The 19,312-nt window shown below is 40.7% G+C and overlaps 1 protein-coding gene across 6 annotated transcripts; it reads right to left on the reverse strand.

Annotated features, from left to right (window-relative positions):
* Positions 1-2,296: 2,296 nt before the first annotated feature.
* On the reverse strand, positions 2,297-19,281 carry rfx4 (regulatory factor X, 4). 6 transcript variants are annotated; one of them, XM_080304813.1, is made up of 18 exons: positions 18,955-19,281; positions 16,855-16,941; positions 16,625-16,685; positions 13,990-14,113; positions 12,666-12,727; positions 11,403-11,616; positions 10,852-10,929; positions 10,583-10,746; positions 9,949-10,049; positions 9,782-9,840; positions 9,527-9,671; positions 9,147-9,241; positions 8,573-8,690; positions 7,537-7,656; positions 5,946-6,107; positions 5,684-5,804; positions 5,442-5,580; positions 2,297-3,644 (listed from the first exon to the last, which is right to left on the reverse strand). In XM_080304813.1, the coding sequence occupies exons 1-18, from the start codon at positions 18,995-18,997 to the stop codon at positions 3,372-3,374; spliced, it is 2,166 nt and encodes a 721-aa protein (XP_080160939.1). In that variant the 5' UTR covers positions 18,998-19,281; the 3' UTR covers positions 2,297-3,371. The 6 variants fall into 6 exon arrangements, with proteins under 6 accessions (XP_080160939.1, XP_080160937.1, XP_080160936.1 ...); XM_080304811.1 differs by having other exon boundaries at positions 5,684-5,843; XM_080304810.1 differs by lacking the exon at positions 18,955-19,281 and adding an exon at positions 18,033-18,181 and having other exon boundaries at positions 5,684-5,843; positions 5,946-6,104.
* Positions 19,282-19,312: the final 31 nt, after the last annotated feature.

Raw genomic sequence — 19,312 nt, forward strand, 5'->3', positions numbered from 1 at the left:
GAGAGCCGCAGTTTATCTGGCAGGATACATGACGTGTATTTTGCGTATAAACAAAGACGTGTAGAATGAATGAATCCAAGTAACTTTAATAAACATTTAGAAAACTGGAAAAACTAAAAAAAAAAAAACCTAAAAAAAACCCCGTGAAATTCTTAAATTCATTTGGAATTTGTGAAAACAAATTTTGATCAATCAAAGTGTGTCGGATCTGGAAAAATATCAGTTTACTGACCAATAAACCCCCATAAAACCGGACTCTGTCTCTGACATTTTATTTTCAAGTCATGTTTTCTCCCATCGAAATAATAACGAGGAAAAATTCGTTCTCATTTTGGTCATTTTCGGGTTTTGATATTATTAATTTTATTTAATTTTAGTTTCCAAAGTAGTTTTTCTTGTTTTAGATTAATTTTATTGGTTTTACTGCTCATCAGTGAAACATGTTCATCAGTACCTCATCAGGGTTGCAATCAATTAATTTTTAAAATATTTTTTCAGTTCACAAAGTCATCTCAGTTATTTTATTTTAATTTTAGGTCTAACTGTAACATCAATAGATAGACTGTGGTCATAACGGATAAGTGACAATACCCACATATGATAGCTGGCACTAAAGGGTCTAAAGTGTGCCTTACACCATTACATCGCCAGCTACCCGAAACACTGATCCAAGGCAGGATAGATCCATGCTTTCATGTTGAATACACCAAAGTCTGATGCTACCATCCATATTTTGCTGCAGAAATCAAGACTCATCAGATGAGCCAACATTTTTTTTCAGTCCTCTATCATCCAAATTTTGTGAGCCCATGTCATCTGTAGTCTCAGTTTCCTGTTTGTAGCTTACAGGAGTGGCATCAGTGGTCTTCTGCTGATGTCGCCCCTCGTATGCAGAAGATGCTTTTCTGCATACCTTGATTTAAAAGAGTGTTTATTTGAGTTACTGTTGCTTTCATGTAACTTGAAGCAGTCTGACCTCTGATGCAATCAAAACATTTTCACTCAGAGAACTGCTGATCGTTATTTTCAAACTTTTGGACCATTTTCTCCACACCTAAGAGATGGTTGTGTGGTTTTCCCAGCAGATAATCTGTTTCTGAAATACTCTTACCAGCGCTTTCTGGCACCAACAACCAGGCATTTAACAAGCAGTTGAACAGGCGTACTCAGTAAAGTGCCTGGCAACTGTGTTTGTTTCACTTTTTAAAATTATATTTCATTATTATTATGTGTAGTCTGTGTTGCTTTGAGACTGTGCACCTCAGTTTAAAGTATGCCTTGTCTCCAGCATCGGCTCCATAGACTCAATGTTTTCTCTCCTCATTAGCTGTTTTTTTCTAATTATAATACAGTATTCCCAATTGAGTTTCACACAAACTGTTGGACTGCATAAGAAGTCTAATGTGGTTTATGCAAGGAACTAATTTTCATGTATTTCAAACAAAACGGGATGTGGTTGCTATAATAACTGTGTAAGTGGTGCTTTGGTGATATCAAAGATGAAACCTCCTGTGGCAGCACATTTCTCACAGCTGATAGGATCGCAGATCTCAGTCTGAAATTTCCAGCGGATATTGATATTGACACTCAGGTCAGCTGATTAAATCGATGATATATATATATATATATATATATATATATATATATATATATATATATATATATATATATATATATATATATATATATATATATATATTTATATATGGTGGTTTTTGTTTTTGTGTCTTTAAAGAAGTTTTCTTTATTCAAAGTTTCTTGTTGGGAATCAGATATAACACAGAGGATCTACGCCCTAATAAATACAAACTGGACAGGGGTCAGAGGTCAAAGGTTACGGGACTGAAGTGCAATGACCCCAGCACAGCAGGGACATTCAGTCCTTAGAAATGTAACCCATTCTGCAGTGTGGCCTTTCTGCTACTCGCCCAGCCCCCCACTGTGTCGGTGCATGGACAGCGAGAAGGAAAATCCAATTCAGGAAACATTTCTACTTCTGCAGCAGCACACGGATTAGAAATGTGACATATGGATAAAGAGGAATGAGGGAATTTCAAAAACAACACAATAGCAGTTACAAGATTAATGTATTTGGGCAGGAGATGATTTAATTTAAATGAATACGATGTAAAACAGTTTAGAAAGAGGCTAACTCGAGACTTTACTCCAGCGCTGATGCTGTGATCGTTCAGTAGGTACCACAATGCATTGACACCCCCCACCCCCCTTCCCTCCAGAAAAAAAGAGATTTAAAAAAAAAAAAAAAGAAAAAAAAAAAAGACATTTGACAAGAATGTCTCATGGTTTTAAATTTATGTGTCAACATATTTCACACATACACACCAGTTTTAACTGTGATAGTCTAACAGTCACCACGGATGGTTTCCAGTGCTTTTATTTACAGAAAAGTGACTAGACTTCATGTTACTGTACACTTTGATATTTTTCCCTTTTTATAAATACCCATAGGGTAATAGGTCCTCAGTAGCTTTGAGTGCATTATATAGAACACACAACCCTAGGTTAATGCGTCTTTACTAGCGATACAAAACAGAGAACAAAGTACCAATTGTAACATCGAAAATAAAGGATACACCATGTTACAAAGTTACAGAAAATACATACTATATATATATATTTATATATATGTGTGTGTTTGTGTGTGTGTGTGTATAGATATATAGTCACAGAAAAACAGCAAAAAGGCTTGCGACAGAATACACTTTTTTTTCTTTCTAAGTCACATTGTTCATCATTTTTTTTAAAAAAGTATCCAAGATGAAGAAACCTTAACACACCCATCAAGGTCTTTCTTGAGTTTGTATCGGTCACCTGTGATGTTAAGTATCCCAGGAGAACGTTAAGGCAGTGCAGTCCATCATCATCATCGAGCTGCAGTGCAAGCATCTGCTGCAGAGGGCTCACGACAGGATACTGCTGAGCAACAAGAGGAGACTGAGATTGTACAGCTTAGAGCACGCAGAGCCGTCAGTCGCTGGACATCACTGACGGAGGGGCGGGCGGGTTGGTGGGACCGTGTGTGCGCCCGACCTCGTGGTTGAGGGAAACTCTGGCAGAGGTGTACATTCCTTAAATCGAAGGCACAGCTTGGCAGCAGCATTGCACTCTCATAATGATTTTGCTGCAATCTTATTTTGTTTTTCTTCTGTCGACTGCTGAAGAAACTTTAATAAACCTCCCCACAAGTTGCAGCCAATCATTGGATGTGATTGATGTAATGCGTGTTTTAAAATTGTCAGAACATCCACGCCGTGATTCGTTTTACCTTACGCTGGCGCATTTTACTCTCCGTTCCCTTTTTTTTTTTCATGCGCTTGATTGGAAAGTGTTCACAGCTCTCAGATTTAAGGCTATTTGGCCCAGCCGGTGGTGGCCTCCCCGTTGATGTAGGCAAAGCCGGGGAAATGTTGCGAGTGTTCGTACTCTGAGTTCCTGCGTGGGCCCAGAGGTGAGTACATATCCCCAGAGGTGGCATAGCGGGACGAATGCATAGGCGGGCTGGTGTAACAGCTGTTACCTGGTGACACATCTGGCCACCGGGGGGCAACAGGCGTGGGGTGCAACCGAGGAGTGCTGCCCATCAGGCACGGCTCCATTCGGGACATCTGGCTGTTGAGCTGGTACTGTGGAGAGGAAAAGGAGGGGGATAAGTTAAGTAGAAGATGGAGCAGTACTTCTATGGTGCTGTTCGGCTTTGACTGCTATTCAAAGTGCTTTTTTCTAGTTAGTCACTCTTCGCTGGAACCATCAGGGGCAACTCAGGGTTTGGTATCTTGTCCAAGGCCCGAAGAAGACCACCAATCTTCTAACTGGTAAACTATATCAGTCAACCCCAAGTGATGGCGAGCATTAGAGGAGCTGTTGCGTGGATTTTATCTTTTTCCATCCTTTATGTTAGGATACCTGATCTAACTCTCTTCCTGACAGCAAGTCATTTAAATGCTGCCCTCTTTGCGCTGCCAGAGTGATACGAACCTTAAAATTCCCTTTTCCACAGGTCTCGTGGTCCTGAAAGGTGACCACGACCCGGCCGATATCTCATTTGATGCTGTATTAAGCATAAAATATTGGGTTTGAACTGACCCTGCTGCTGGTAATTTCCTGTCATGGGAAATTGCTTCACAAGTTGTGGCACAGTGGTCAAAATAGAAAATTAAGCCACTTAAGAAAATGAGGGTTTCACCCAAAAAAGTGCTTTTTCTCTCTCCCTCCTTGTGTGTGCGTGCATGTGTGTGATCTGTTGCCTGTGGTGACTGACCTCAAACAGACCAAATCTGCCTGTTGACAAAAATATTTTGGACAGATGGGGATCCGGCAAAGTTTTCAGACCGTTTCAGCTCCATGTCCAACCTCTCGCAGTGACAAAGTGCAGGCATTGTGCCCTATTTAAGCTCAGACGGGGCTAAAAAAAAAAAAAAAATGTGGAAGTAGACCCTTTCCCCTTTTTTTAACTAAATATAAACACGACAGTCGAAGCCATTATGAGGGATCACGGCATGGAAAAAGACAGTCAGTGCAGAACAGGCGGCTCAGCTGCCTCTTGTTCACAAGCAGAAAAGAGACCATTGAATAACAATATTTTAATAAACGCCCCCTTGCCCTGCTCCGTGGCCACTGGCTCAGACAGATGAAGAGACTATTGAGAGCTGGAAAAAGAAGTAACAGAGCAAGGCCCCCTCTTGGCCCCGGCCGAGCCACCTTTCACTGTCTGCTTCCGCTGTGTGGAGAGGGTGATTCAGGGACTTTTAGAAACACTGCGAGCGCTGAGGCCCAGCTGATCTCCTCCCTCTATAAAGGCAGCAGAGGCTGGAGGACCCTTGACAGGAAATTGCCACCAAACGAGTAAAACTCACTCGGTAACATCAGCGGCTCAATCTCATTCTAATAACCTTTCTTTTCTTTTTCTTTTTTTTTTTTTAAATAGCATCATATTTAAATCTATTTATTCCCCTAAAAGGACAACTCAGTCAGTTCATCCTCACATTTAGTTTATCAGATGCTACATATTTTTTAACACGTAGTATCAGCCTCATATAATGCATAAAGTTTAAGTAGCAGTTAGGCATCACACGAGGTATTAAACCCCAGTATTTTCATACTGATACTTATGACTTACTTAGCTACTTACTTGAGTTACTTTATACAGTTTAAATCATAGTTTTACCTCCACGCTGTGAAAGTCTAAAAGTGTCCTATCACTGCATAGATGCAATCCAGGATTTCAGATCATCCAAACAGTCAGAGGGTTTTTTTTAATCTTTGGAATCTAACAAATGTCTTCCCAAGTGTTTCATTTATTTTCTTTCATTATTAAAACCTAATACTTTTATTATTTAGCATTAACAGGTCCTTAGATTAATATAAAACCTGAATTCATCTGATCTGCTACCACACCCCATTCCTGAGCATCAGAGCCTGACCTGTGCAGATGTACGGTGGTAGGCGGAGTAGTGCAGCGGGGCTGGGATCGTCGGCTCGTGGGCCAAACTCGGGTACTGGCTCTGGATGGAGTGAGGATGCTGGTTGGCGTAACTGCCATAGTTGTAGCTACCAGTGTACCTAAAATGGAGTTAAACAGTCGAAATTTAGTAAATATAATGAATCCAAAAAATAAATTGAGAATGTATTTTAATACTGCAATGATCAATAGTTTTGTAATCACCCATGCTCCTCCCTGTAGACTGGCATCCTGTGGGCAGAAGATGGAGGGGGTACGGGAGCGCTGCTCCTCATACAGGACAGCTGCTGCCCGGCCTCTGGAGCGGCTCCGCCTGCTGTTGTCACTGTGTATGTAAGGGACCAGGTATATGACTGAACAGCGCCTGGTAGACACATATATAGACACAGAGACAGACGCTTTGGCGCAGAGGAACTACGTTAAACTCTGCTTATTCTGGGCTTTTTGTACGCGAGTCCTGTCTCACCTGTCGTGGCAGGTACTCCGGTGTACTCCGGGGACACGGCTGCTGTGGGGGAGCTGGCCGAGGAGACGCCCACAGAGTGGACTGACCGAGCGGGAGAGTAGGATCCCGGAGACGGCGAGGCAGGGGCGGTTTCTGTCAGCGTAAATTCCTCCTCTCTCTCTGCTGAAGGTGTCGGGAGGAAACAGGCGGTTAGACAGTTTAATGCAAAGAGGGATGCTATGTTAAAGAGCCAGAACAAATCTTCAGTTAGACAACAAAGTCTTTTTGTGTGGCAGAAAACAGGCTCATTCTAAAAGATTCATCAATACAAGGTCACTGCAAACAAGTGTATACATTTTATTCTATAATATATAAGATTAAAAAAACATTTAAAATTGAGAGAAATGAACAGGAACACCTTACAACAGTGAATTCCTGGACAGGTAAGAATAAACTACCTCTGCTGGTGTTTCGGAGGCTTTTCTGGACAGTCACCACAACATTTAGGGTGCAAATCTCCCTGGGTACGCGCAAACGTATGTCTAAGGTTTCCAGGCAAAGCTATGTCAAAATTTCAAGTTCAACTTCTAGAGTCAAACTTGAGAATAAGTCAAAATTTTTGAGATAACAGATGGAAATTTTTACTTATGGATGATAACAATTTCTTTTTTTCCAGTTGTGAAAACAAGCTTCCTTATATTACTTGATAATAATGTTGAGTGTTGACTAACAAGTGTTAAATTAATTTATTCTCATTTGTTTAAAAAAAAGTATAATACATAATAAATGACCCAAAAGTGGCTCTCACATAAAACAAATCAATTATGCTGGAAGTTAAGAATAATAAATAAATAAAACAGTTCTTTTTTCATTTAACAGATATTCAACAGATTTTTTAAATTCAAGTTAATTGTATTTATGTAGAACATTTAAAAGAACCAGAGTGTTTTCCAGGCAAAAAAATGACACTAATGACCAAAATATGAGAAATAAATCAAATAGTGTAAAATTAAACACCTGTAACTTAAACCTGATATTAGAAACAACAATAAAAAAAATCATGAAAACGTTGGTTGGAGAGGATTTATGTGGGATGGCAGACTACTGCAGAGCCTGGGGACAAGAACAGCAAAGGCCCGACCTGGAGGGCTTTAAAACCAAATGAAAACCATTTAAAATCAACTCAACTGAGCTAAAACAGGAGCGACGTGCTGTCTTTTATGTGCACCAACTGTGTTTTGAAGCATCTGCAATCGAGGAAAAGTGAAATTGGACGATCCTTTACAGAGGAAGTTGCAGAGGTGCATCACTGAGAGGTGATGTAGGTGTGGCATAAACTAAAAACACCACTGATCTGATTGTTAAAAGTCAGAGATCTGTATATAAAAACGTGCCTTTGTTTGGGTATTTGTAGGGATTGGAATCGGAGGAAAGTAAGCCAACTTCAGCTTTTCTATCATTTAGCTGAAGGAAGATTTTTGCCATCAAGGGTTATGGATCATCCAATCAGTCAAAGTTAAGTTCAGGGTTTTGGAAATGTCCACTGATGTAGTCACCTTACCAAACAGCTGTGCTGCTGGTTACCACCTGCACCTACAGCTGGAGCGCTCACCTGTGCTGCCCTCGCCTTTCATGGCCCTCATGAGGTCGTTGGCTCTCTCCTGGCAGTGCAGGGACTCCAGCAGGTAAAGCACATAGTCGTCAAACATGAGATGGATCAGGTGGAAGGAGCCTGCAGACGTATACAAGAAAGCACAATCAGACAGTAGAAGCATTTATCTGGAGTTAGAGTGGCACAGTTCCAGTGAGTCGCTGAAACCAAACAAACATCTGTCCAGCATGTAACTGATTACAACCATTGAGATGATGACATCACATCCTGCAGGCATGACAGGAGGGCCGCTATTATTAAAAAGGAGCGAGCGCGCTTGTTTCCGTGTACCGAGTCAGTGCCAGAAATATGTCAGCTGACCCCGGGGGTCGCACGAAAGATGAGCATGTGAGGGAGTGTCACAATTGTGTCATTGTGCCGGCCGCTTCTGCCGCCGCCGTGTGCATAATAAACACTTGTGGCCATTGAGGGGAGCCGGGTGTAACACTGACCGGTCATAAAATGGGAAAAGACAGGCAAACGCATCGGGGAGAGGGGAGGGGCGACCTTTGTTAATTAGCTGTTTGTGCACAGAGACCTGCTTTATCAAAACACTGCAACCAGCTGTGTCTTTGATATTCACAGACAGGGACAGAGGAGGGGAGAGAAAAGCCATTTTCTTTTCTTTAATTTTTACTGCTTGCCGCTTACCACAAACAGTAAGCTGTTAAAGCAGCAGCCATTTCACTCGTGCCTACTCTCTCCTCGTCTCAAAGTCGAAGCTAAGCAAGCAGAGGAATCATTAAATGAGCATTTAGCCCCAATTAAGAGACATTTCATCTCTTTATATCAGTTTGATTTGGCTCATATTAGCTTTTAAATGTGAAAATCATGAGCAAGTGAGGGAAACTCTAAACTTATACTTAAAAAACCCTCAAATTTCACTAAAGATATTATTAGCGGAGCTATTTTCAGCAGTTTACATGGATGACACAGTAAATAAAACGACTGTCAACGCTGTGTGTTTTCTGTTGCATGAAAAGCAGGAGGAGCTCACCGAAGCTGGGCGCGCTGTGCAGGGTCATATCCCGGATGACTCTGGTACCAAAACACGACCACATAAGCAGGAACTGCTGGGCCACCTTCTTCAGGCTCCCGGGCCTCTTCCCCGCCACCTAGAGAGAACATTTCCATGAGAAAAGAGGGGGGAAGGGTGGGGACGCCGGGGTAGAATTAACCTCCGGGTCCGTATTGGGGCTTAACCCTCAGGAACGAAAAACATGTCAACAAGTCAACTATTTAATTTGCCCCCGGGGACACGCCTTCCCATTGAACTATTGTCTGAGCAGTCCAAGACGTTGCCGGGGAGACGGAAATTTTACAAGGCAATATCTGGCACATAATGGACGCAAATGGGAAGCTTGAAGACATCATTAACTGGGAGGATCGCAACCTAAGTGACTCGGTTTAAGAGAGAGTTGCAGGGAAGAGAGGGAAGAGGGCTTTCAGCCACAGGTGTCTCAGTGAGGGGAGGATTATAAAAAAATATGCACTTTTCACCTGTGCAGCTTACACTGAAGTGTCTAAACAACCACACAAAAACAGGGGATAATGCCTGTTAGCTGTCTGACCTTGACGACGCAGCGATCCACCATCGAGTCCAGCCACTCGATGTAAGCCTCGATCGGCGACTGCTCCTCCAGCAGACGATCAAACTCCTGATACACTGTGAGAGAAGGGAGCGTTACATAGAACACAAACAGCACCTTCACCTTCACACAGCAGCTTCTACGTATGTGTGACCTCTGACCCCTTCCGGGCCAATGCAGAGGCGCGAGGGTGCAGGGAATTGGAAATGCTCCGCAGGGTGTTTGAGAGCAGATTGAACTTGTTTAACCTTTTGCTCTCCGTCATTAACGCTCTGACTCTGCCGGCCGTGGGAATGACCGTCCCTCGGCGAGTCGTTCACGTCATAGTAAAGTGCCCGTCCGGGTGAGTCAGGGCGACTTACAGTGGATAATAAGCTGCCTGTGCTCCTCCTGCGAGTCCTCCATGGTGTAAAGTGTCTGCTTGGTGATGCTGTTCAAGTCCACGTTCCTCCAGTCCTCTAGCATTTGAAAGGTGATGTCGGCGCTGTTTATCACAGTCCGCGATGCCTTGGGACAGATAAGTCAACAATATGACAAATCTAAGCATACCCACATCCCTTATCAGCTTTGTTCTTTCATATGGATTTTATTAAAAACATTCAGACCACGATAGGCACCTGACATAGATGGTTTAGTGATGTTTGCCGCTTTAGGATCTGCGAAAATCTCCTCGATACTGAAATACAAAAGGAGAAGAAAATACAATAAATCCCTGAGAAGTTACCCTATAAAATCCACACGTGCTTAAGAAGCAAACAATCACTTTGGCATATTTTATGCTTACGTTCAAATTTGATATTCCTCAGGTTTTCTGGAAGGTCATGAAGTGCTATTTTAAGCCACTCATCGAGCTGTTTGGCAAATTTTCGAATGACCTGAGTTAAACTGTGCAGATGAGGAGAAAATGAAGCACATTTAGTACCTGAGACAAAACACGTGATTTTATTTAATAAGGGTCACAACTAAAGAACTAATTAACTGTTAGAGCCATAAAAACGAAACATAAAGAGCAGACCATGAGTTCAAAACCATTTCGGAGCTCAGGATTGAGCACTGATCCTCAGTAAGACTGTTCAATTTGTTTTTTCACAAAAGACTCAAATTTAATTTTTTCAGCACGTCTTTCTTGTTTTGTCTTCCAGATGAGACTTTACTTGAAACTTTGAAGCTTTAGAAAACGAGCCACCCCGCCTTTACACATCACGGTAAATAAATTAATTGTGTTTCCAAACAGCTGATAACTTTAAAACTGAAGATGTGCCTGCAAATCATCGGAGATGGAATGACGTGACCCTACAAGACACACACTGTAAAAGTGTAGCTGCATAAGCTGTGCACAAGATATTAAAACCACAAAAAGAGAGGTTAAATCAGGATATTACTGTGAACTCTGAGCTGCAGTAGAGGGACACTCTCACCTATCAGGCAGTGCTTGCAGGACGGTGGGCATCAGCACCCCTGAGATGGCCTTGTAGAGGATGGAGTCACAGACACCGACGATGTTCACCACCGTGGGGGAGCCGAGGACAGGAAGCATGTGGGGCGGCATGCCCTGCCAGAAGTGCAGCAGGAAGCTCTGGACCTGTGGCCGTTGCACACGACGTGATATTACAAACATACAAGCGGCAAACACCGAATGTGCTCAAACAGACTTTAAAGTGGTCATTTTAAACAGAAAAGGACTCGCCTCATCAAAGTTGGCCCGAATAACGGTGTCCAGTATCCTCTGACAGTGTGTTCTGTACATCATGATGAAGGTTGACACCTGTGGGCAACAGCAGGGTATTAATCTAATTGCATAACAAACTTAATAGCTTTTTTTTCTCTTTGGGAAAAAAAAATGCTGCAAAAACAAGAAGATAAATCTTGAACAAAGCATGGGAGCCAATAAATAGATGTTACAGGCCTAGGCTTGAGCGGAGTAATATAAAACGAGCTTTAGAGATCAGCAAAACACAAACCATTTAAAATCATGGCCCCCCTTTAAAAGCCGGACAGCTAGTGCCTGTCCTTTTGTCCACAGCTAGATCTTATTATCTCCTCCAAAAGATTAAGAGTTAGAGAGGAGCCAGCATATAAATCCTCAAGGTCCTTCTCTAAACGCAAACCCACTGAAGCTCCCGGGGCAGATAAAAGAGCCAGAGGGGGCGCAGAGCTGGTGAGATGGCAAGCAACGGCGAAGGGAGGAGGGGGCTGAGGGGGGCGCTGGAAGGATGGACTTTTAAAACTCCTGTTTACCCTTTCTTCTGGCAGGCTGGCAGGCAAATTTAGGTCTTTGACATTTGGAAACTCTGGCAGGAGCGTCCCCAGTTTGGAGCGCGGTGAATACGCCACTGTCTGCTTCGTGGCCTCTTTCTTCCCCGTCTCGTTCACCCACGCCGCTCCCTTTTTGGAGTACATCACATCATAATACTGGGAGGTCTCCTTCACCGCTATTCCATAGTAATGATACCTGAGGAGCAGAGACGACGGACAGATCAATGGCAAGGACGTTTGAGGATCACTTGGCTGATATATAATAAAATAAAATATTGTTTGAAAATTCTAATGTCTTTTTTTAAATAAATGTTATTTACAAAATAATAATAATAATAATACTCAAAGTGTGATTTAATTTTTTTTATTGATTAATTTTAATTTTGCTTTTTGAATACATGTCTTTTGTTTTTTTATTTTTTAGGTGAATATTTCCAAAAGTACGTTATCAGAAAAGCAATAAGTTCTTTCATATTGCTTTTCAAAGACAATTTACAAATAAATATATCCACTAATTTAAAAAAGCATGTGAACAAATCATTACAGGTTGTTGTGCAGGAAGAACATGACAAAAAAATATTTTTTAAAAAGGAAAACTACAGGAACATAAGATAAATGGTAAATGGCCTGTATTTATATAGCGCTTTACTAGTCCCTAAGGACCCCAAAGCGCTTTACATATCCAGTCATCCACCCATTCACACACTGGTGATGGCAGCTACATTGTAGCCGCAGCCACCCTGGGGCGCACTGATGTCAGCAAAGCACAAAATGCAGTCTAAACATGTGGTTTTTAACCCTTGTGTGGTGTTCGTATTTTTGTTACTCAGCCAGTGTTCATGGGTCTGGTGGACCCGCTAGAGTTTTGGCTTTCCAAATTAACACTATCAAACAATTTTATGTTAAATTACTCAACAGATGTTTACTTCATCCCAATTACAAGACATATGAACAGCAAACATGGTTAATTTTTTCCCTTTACCTTTGTTAGATCACATTTATGAATTAATGTGCTTCTCGTTTTTCTTTTATATAAAATGTTATAAATAAATCAGTTATAATCAAGTGGAGTGAGTGGAAAGACACAACACATTTACACGTGAAAAAATAATTAATTGTTTAATTTTTCTTTTGAAAAAAACTGAACACGGGTCTCACAGACCCGAACACCATACAAGGGTTAAATGTTTTTAAGCTGAGGAACTGACTCAGCTTCTCTAACATAAAAACCCTGAAACATCTTACTTTGACTGCCCTCTTGTTCCCAGTCGTCTGGTAGTCAGTGCTGGAAACTGCTGCCTTATGATCTGTTTATTGTGAGAGAAATACTGTTAGCAAGTATAGATTCAAAATATTTATGTGTTTTTGTCTGCGTTGGATAAAACCAAAAGAAAAAGAAAAGATGGTGTAAAGAGGCGACATAAGGAAGCACCTTATGTCGCAGGTGTGTGCATTTTACTTGTTATTATTGTACAATATGGCTTTACAGCACGCAGAAGTCAACAGAATACGCTGCACTTCATTTTTAGCTCTTGGTGAGAGAGTGTTTAATAAAGTTGGTCTTGCAGTCATATCCACAGGGAGCGCCGTGCAGAAGAAAAGCTTCCAGAGTCTATGTATTTATGACATCCATGGGTATTACTCCCCCTCCCTTACCCCCATATCTACAGCCTCCCTGCATCTTTCCACCCACCCATCCTGACTCCTTCTCTCCCTCTTTACCTTTTCCACTCCCTCCTTTCCACCTTTCCTCTCTCTTTCTCTTTCTCTCTTTTTTTTGTCCAAAGAGATTGGCTCCTCGGTCCAGCTCCTGGTGCAGAAACTTTAGCAAACAGTGTAGCTCTCCATTGTGTGGGATGAAAAAAGAGGCCAAGCTGTGAAGTTTCTGTCAGGCCCCGCTTGATAAATGAGCAGACAGGGAGGCAGTCCGGGCCCTCTCTCGTTTTTTTGTCCTGAATCAATGAAGCCTTCCTAAAGGACACCCCACACTGCTCCAGCCACTGATCTAACATTCCGCAACATCTCACCCTTCCAAATTTCCTTTAATTACACATTAATCCAGGCCCCTTCTCTTTTTCAATATCTTCCGACAGGAGCTGTGGAGGGGCGGGGGTAGGCCCGGGTTGGGGGTTGGGGCTGGAGTCCAGGGTACAGGGGATGGCTGGGGGTAGGAAGGCTGAGGAACTTCTTGGGGTTGTGGGAACAGACCAAAGCACATCTCCTTTGGCTCTAGATTATGTGTTCAGCGAGAGCTTTGCTTCACACTGAGTTTTGATCTGATATAACTTCAACACAGCCGCACAAAAACCGACCCAGGCGTGCAACGGCCCCAGCGTAACGCTCGCGGCTGACTGAGCAGAAGACCGCTTCGATTTGTGGTGCATCTGCAACATCAGCTATAAGTTTTAACTTCGTACCGGAATATTAAAAACACTAAAAACTAAAAGAAAGTAGTAATAATTGTGAAAAGGCATTTCACAAATTAAACACTCCTCCCAAGCTACAATAGATGTGACTGTTGACTCTCCACACTGTCTGATCTTCATCACTACTCAAGTTTGCATTTCACCTTTCCAAAGCTGGCTGCGTTCACAGGCTGCGTGTCGTGCTTTTCGCTGAAGTCTAGGTAATGCATATAGAGGGCACTTCGGGGGATGCACACACCTTCGGCTATCTCGTAGTTTTCTTCTAGCCTGTGAATAACAAAGGGGGAAATGTCAGGTGGACATTTGGAAGCTCGTGTATGGTTTTATGACGAACAGGGCGTTTAAAAATTACCGTGATCTGATATTAAACTGCACGATGTTAGAGTTTATGTTATTAAGAGGACAGATTAAAGCAGATATGCCATTAGGGTACCGCCTCAAATTCAGTTCAAAGATGAGAAGAAAGAAGTAGGACACAATATAAATGAAAGAGCTACATCATGGTAATCATTATCTTACTTCCAGTGTAACAACACTGTAGCAGTGTTTATTATAAAGCAAACTGTCTGTTGCATCCCAGCAGAGCTAACTGTTTCACGGAACAGCCATGCATTGGGTTGTCATGCAAGACATGACAACGCATCAACAAAGACAACAGCTACTCCCTCGGGAGTTGCAACATCCATTTTTCCTGCAACCTCGTCTCACTAACAGCTGCAGTGGACAAATTCACATTAAAGCAGAACAGCTGTTTATCAGTGTTCCCAATACTGGACGTCATATTTCATCAATCTTTGATCGTCGACAATGAGCACGTCATAATTTCTAAATGATTCACATTGAAATATTTGCCCTTATTTACACAAGCAGCATTTGTGCTCTTAACTGTTTGCCAACACAGGAGACATGAACACTTCTGACGTAATTAGCATTTCAGAGATGGTTTCAAGTATTCTGCCCCCAGTGGCTCAACAAAGCAATGACTTCAATACTTCAGCGTTGCTTTTCCGAACTCAAATATCTGAATGAGTCACTCATTTTTAAGAAATGCACATCACAACTCATGTGCATTTTTACATTTCATCCCTCATATTATTTGTGTAAATCTAACAACTTAAGAAAAGGTAATACGATAAATACAAAACGACCTAAAACTAAGCCTTGAGGTACACCAGCATCACAATTAGTAGTTTTTATTGTTTTCTGTTTGTAGTTCACCTTTTTTTAGTTCACTTTTATATTGCAGTGGAATTTTTCACAGCCCCTGTATTATTCTCTTTAATCTAGAAAAGATTTTTAAATTAACCAATAAGATTAGCACTTAATTGCTAATCTTCTATGTGTTTACAGAGGACGCAGGAATTAAGCAAAAAGAGCGGTATGAATGTGGTATGAATGTCGGTAACAATGTCAGCCTGATTTTTTTTTCACGTTTGTAAAAACTGTCCCTAAGAAATCCTGTTTTTGGTGCAGCCGTCAAACAAATCGCTTAAATGTGATGTCTGTAACTCATTAACAACAATCAGAAGAAGAAAGCACTATTTCCACTTTGTATAAAAAAAACACCATTAAGACGCAACAGACTGATTAAGTACAAGTAAATTTGACCTTTCAAACGGTTGAACTACACGTTAAATCCTGAAACTGCTGCAATTACTTTTATTATTATTTACAGAACAAAAGTTTCATTATTAGCCTGAAACATTAATGTTTCCCATGGTTTTCCAAGCTTCTGAGACCTCATTTATTACTCCAAATAATTACCTCTTAAATGCACTTTAATGCTGGGTAATATGCCATACCGTACTGTATGTGTCTGGGTACTGCATGTAGACCTCTGCATTGGCTGATTGTCTGTTTCAGTGAAGCTGAGTAAGAACTAAGATAAATGTTCATTTACTTAGAAACTGTTTTTTGAATTGGATCCATTTTTACTGCTTTTCGGTAAAACAGCTACATTTAGGTCTTCTGACAATCAAACTGTGATCAGTCACGTGACCCAATATATTATTTTAGGTTAAAAAATTGTTCTTTAATTACAAATATACAAGCGTAACTAATGCTGGACAGATTATTTACTCTTGATTCAACACCCTACCTACTTAGCTGCATAAGAACTATTTGCTGATAATTTCCTAATAGAGCATACAGTATATATTATAACATTTTTATACTGATTTTCTTCTGTTTAAATCAACAATTTACTTATGACACAAAATAAAAAGAGACTCACTTTGAAAAGTAAAAAAAAAAAGTTCATTATTATTACAGGATATTTGATGTATAAAATTATTCTCTTTTAATTCTCTAATTTTAAACAGACTTGTCACAATTGGAGTTGGTATTCCATGTATATATACATGATATGAATGAATTGTGGTGCATGTTGAGGCTGCAGGTGCAATTATTTGTTGCTGCCTAGCAGATATAAAGTAAATTTCCCTAAAATGTGCAGAGAAACTTATCATCTGTGTGTACGGGTGACATTTAAGACAATTTAAATTAACTAAATCAATCAAATTTACTGAAAATAATAACAGAATCTGCAGGATGAAGACAACACAGGATTAAAACAATGAAAAAAAGTGCTCTGATGTGCACATTATTTAATTTTTAAAAAGAATAAAACAGACTCTTTTGTGAGTGGTTGATTTAAAGGACTGGTTACATCAGTTTTACATTAATTTGAGAATATATTTAATATTTTAAATAGGCTGTTGTGTTTTGTTGCAGCTTTTCTCTTTAAATGATAAAAGAAATTTTTTTTTAATAACTTACCATTCCAGCGTAGCCGGTGTCGAATGTGGTTTCGAGGCTCTGTTATTTTCTTTTTCTTCATCTGGAATAAACAGCACACGTAGGGCTTAATTAAGTAATTACAGCAAAATGACAGAAGTGTGGCACAAACATACACTTATCATTTCTTCTCTGGCTAAATGACATTTTCTGAGGTTTAAAAGCTACGTGCAGACAGAGGATTCAGTGCAAGTACAGTCGGTCCTGCTTACGTTCATCATTGGACATGTTCCCCAGAGACGTGTGGCTGGAGTATCGCTTACTCTCACTCTCATTAAGGCATCTTTCAATCCAGCTCTCTATAAAAAAGACCAAAGATCAGCTCTTAGAAATGACTTTAAAAAATTAAAAAATGACAAATAAGTTTTAAAAAAATGTTTAGTTTACATTTTCATTCAGTTTTGTTCTTTGTTTTTTAAATTAACTTTTAATTTAACTAAAGAAAACCCACATATTTAAAAATCCCTTTTTGTGAAGTGACTAATGTCATCCTGCAGTGGAACAGAGCCAAAGCTGTATTTGCATAAACACTGCAAATCACTGGCTATACAGGACACTTTAAATGTCGCTAATGTGACAGGGTGAGCTGACAACAATCGATTGTATGGGCAGCAGCGCAGCCCTGGCTCTATTTGACATGTTTTCACCAGGACGGCAGGAATCCAGCATTGTTCTCAGGAGACTACGAGCATACACACTTGCTTAAAAGAGCCTGTGCACATTACTGAAGCAGTCTGGGGGAATAGAAGCCATTGTCCTGTTTTAATTTCTACTTAGAAATAGCTCAACTGGTGTGCTTTCTGTGAGCGAGCAGCAGCAAAACACCAAGGCTTTCATATAGAAACAGCCGAGTAGAGTGGAAAAAAATCGAATTCTTTAACTATTTTTATGAGAGGCATTCACAAAATTCTTTTACTTTAATTCGGTGTAAAAATTGCTTGGATTTTAAGCTACAGCTTTTTCTCTACCAGGAAGTTTAGAGCTAAACTGCATGTCGTAAACAGAGAATCTGAATTATAAGCATAAAAACGAAGATGTGATCAGGAAAAAGTCACCGACATATTTATGCAAAACTAAACCAAACTTTTAGGCTCTGCAACAAATGGAAATCCTTCCACATTAAAGTTATTGAACCTTTTTTCATTTGCAAGTGACAACATTCACAGCACCAGCTGCTGGTGCTGTCTGAGCACGGCATCGAGGAAGATAATAAAAACTTTTAAAAGTTAAGATTCGATGAAGAGTACTTCAATCTTCAGCACGTCCTGTCTAGAGAAAAAAAAAAAAAAAAAAAAAAGAGTGACTGCTCTTAAAATCCTGTCTAGAAAAAAACACAACTAAAAACTCCAGAGGAGAAAGATTTTTTGGTACGTAAATATTTATAGCTTACTCTTTAACAGTGTTATAACACTGTAGCACTGACAGATGGTAAATAGCATCACACAGAAATTACATCATTTCCAGGTCCTCATCGTGTCTCATCAGTTCCCGTCTGCACTGGCTTCTTTCTCTAGCTTAAAAAAAACCCTGGAAATGAAAAAGAGAATCTTCTGAAGTGGAGCTAATTCTCCACAGAGGCTCGGATCTCAAGCTTCATTTGCCACAAGAACAGATAAGTTGGGGATCTAAATAATTGGATTAAATTTGATCAACAAGTGAAAATGGATGTTCACTCATTTATGAGCACACATTTGGGACTAAACTGCATCATCCTGAAAACTATGCTAAATGACAATTAAGGACTCACATAAAAAAAACAAACCAAATTGCCTGAAAGTGTGTATAATTAGATTTGTCATTAACGTTGCAGAGAGGACTCAGTTTTACCATAAGAAACTCAGTTTCTTACCATAAGAAAATTAATTTGGTGATAAATTCTTAGTAAAAACCTGTTTCAAAGCTGAAAAAATGTCTTGCTTTAGCAGTTTTGTACCTAGTAAATAACCTTTTTAAAAAGCAGGTGCACTGTGATGTACACTTGTGTTTTTAAATGCTGCTCTCATAATTACAAGTTCTCTAGTTTGACTTTAAAAAATAACAGCAAGAAACCAATTGTGGAGACTGAAGGTCCATTTCCTGCTTTTCTCTAATCAAGTGTCTCCTGCATCTTCCCGTAAGCGAGTGTGACCGAAAACACTCCCTCGTAAGTAATTTCAGAAATTTAAAAAGCTAATGAGCATCCGGACAGTTCACCCGAATGCCTGCAGAGAAAGTTCCAGACTTGCATAAGCGCAGCAGAAAACTCATACAATGTGAATAGAAGCTGGGTTTCCTCAACATATCCAAGGCAGGCAGAGTTTAACAGGACTGACCTGTGGAATCCATGTCAGGCTCCTCCAGCAGCCCGCAATGCATCCTCTTCCCATCAACGACACTGACTCCTCCAAGAAAATGGCTTAGCGCACGTTTCTCCCTCCTCAGTGGCTCTCCCCTCGTCTAGCTCTGTGTTTCCGTGACCGCTGCCCGTCACAGGAGATGTTGAGGATCTGAGGTTCGCCCAAGAGAGGGGTGGTGTTGGCGGAGGAGAGGAGGGGAGGTGGGAATGAGGGTGGAAAGGAAGGGGGTGAGGGTGTGGGGCGGGGGGGTAGAGACTCCAGAAATCCAGCGGGGGGAAAGCCAGACCCGTCAAAATGTTTGCTGATGTTTCATGGGAAAGGGGCTGATTTTATA

Source organism: Astatotilapia calliptera, chromosome 7, assembly GCF_964374335.1.
Source record: "Astatotilapia calliptera chromosome 7, fAstCal68.1, whole genome shotgun sequence".
In the NCBI taxonomy this organism is placed as follows: Eukaryota; Metazoa; Chordata; class Actinopteri; order Cichliformes; family Cichlidae; genus Astatotilapia; species Astatotilapia calliptera.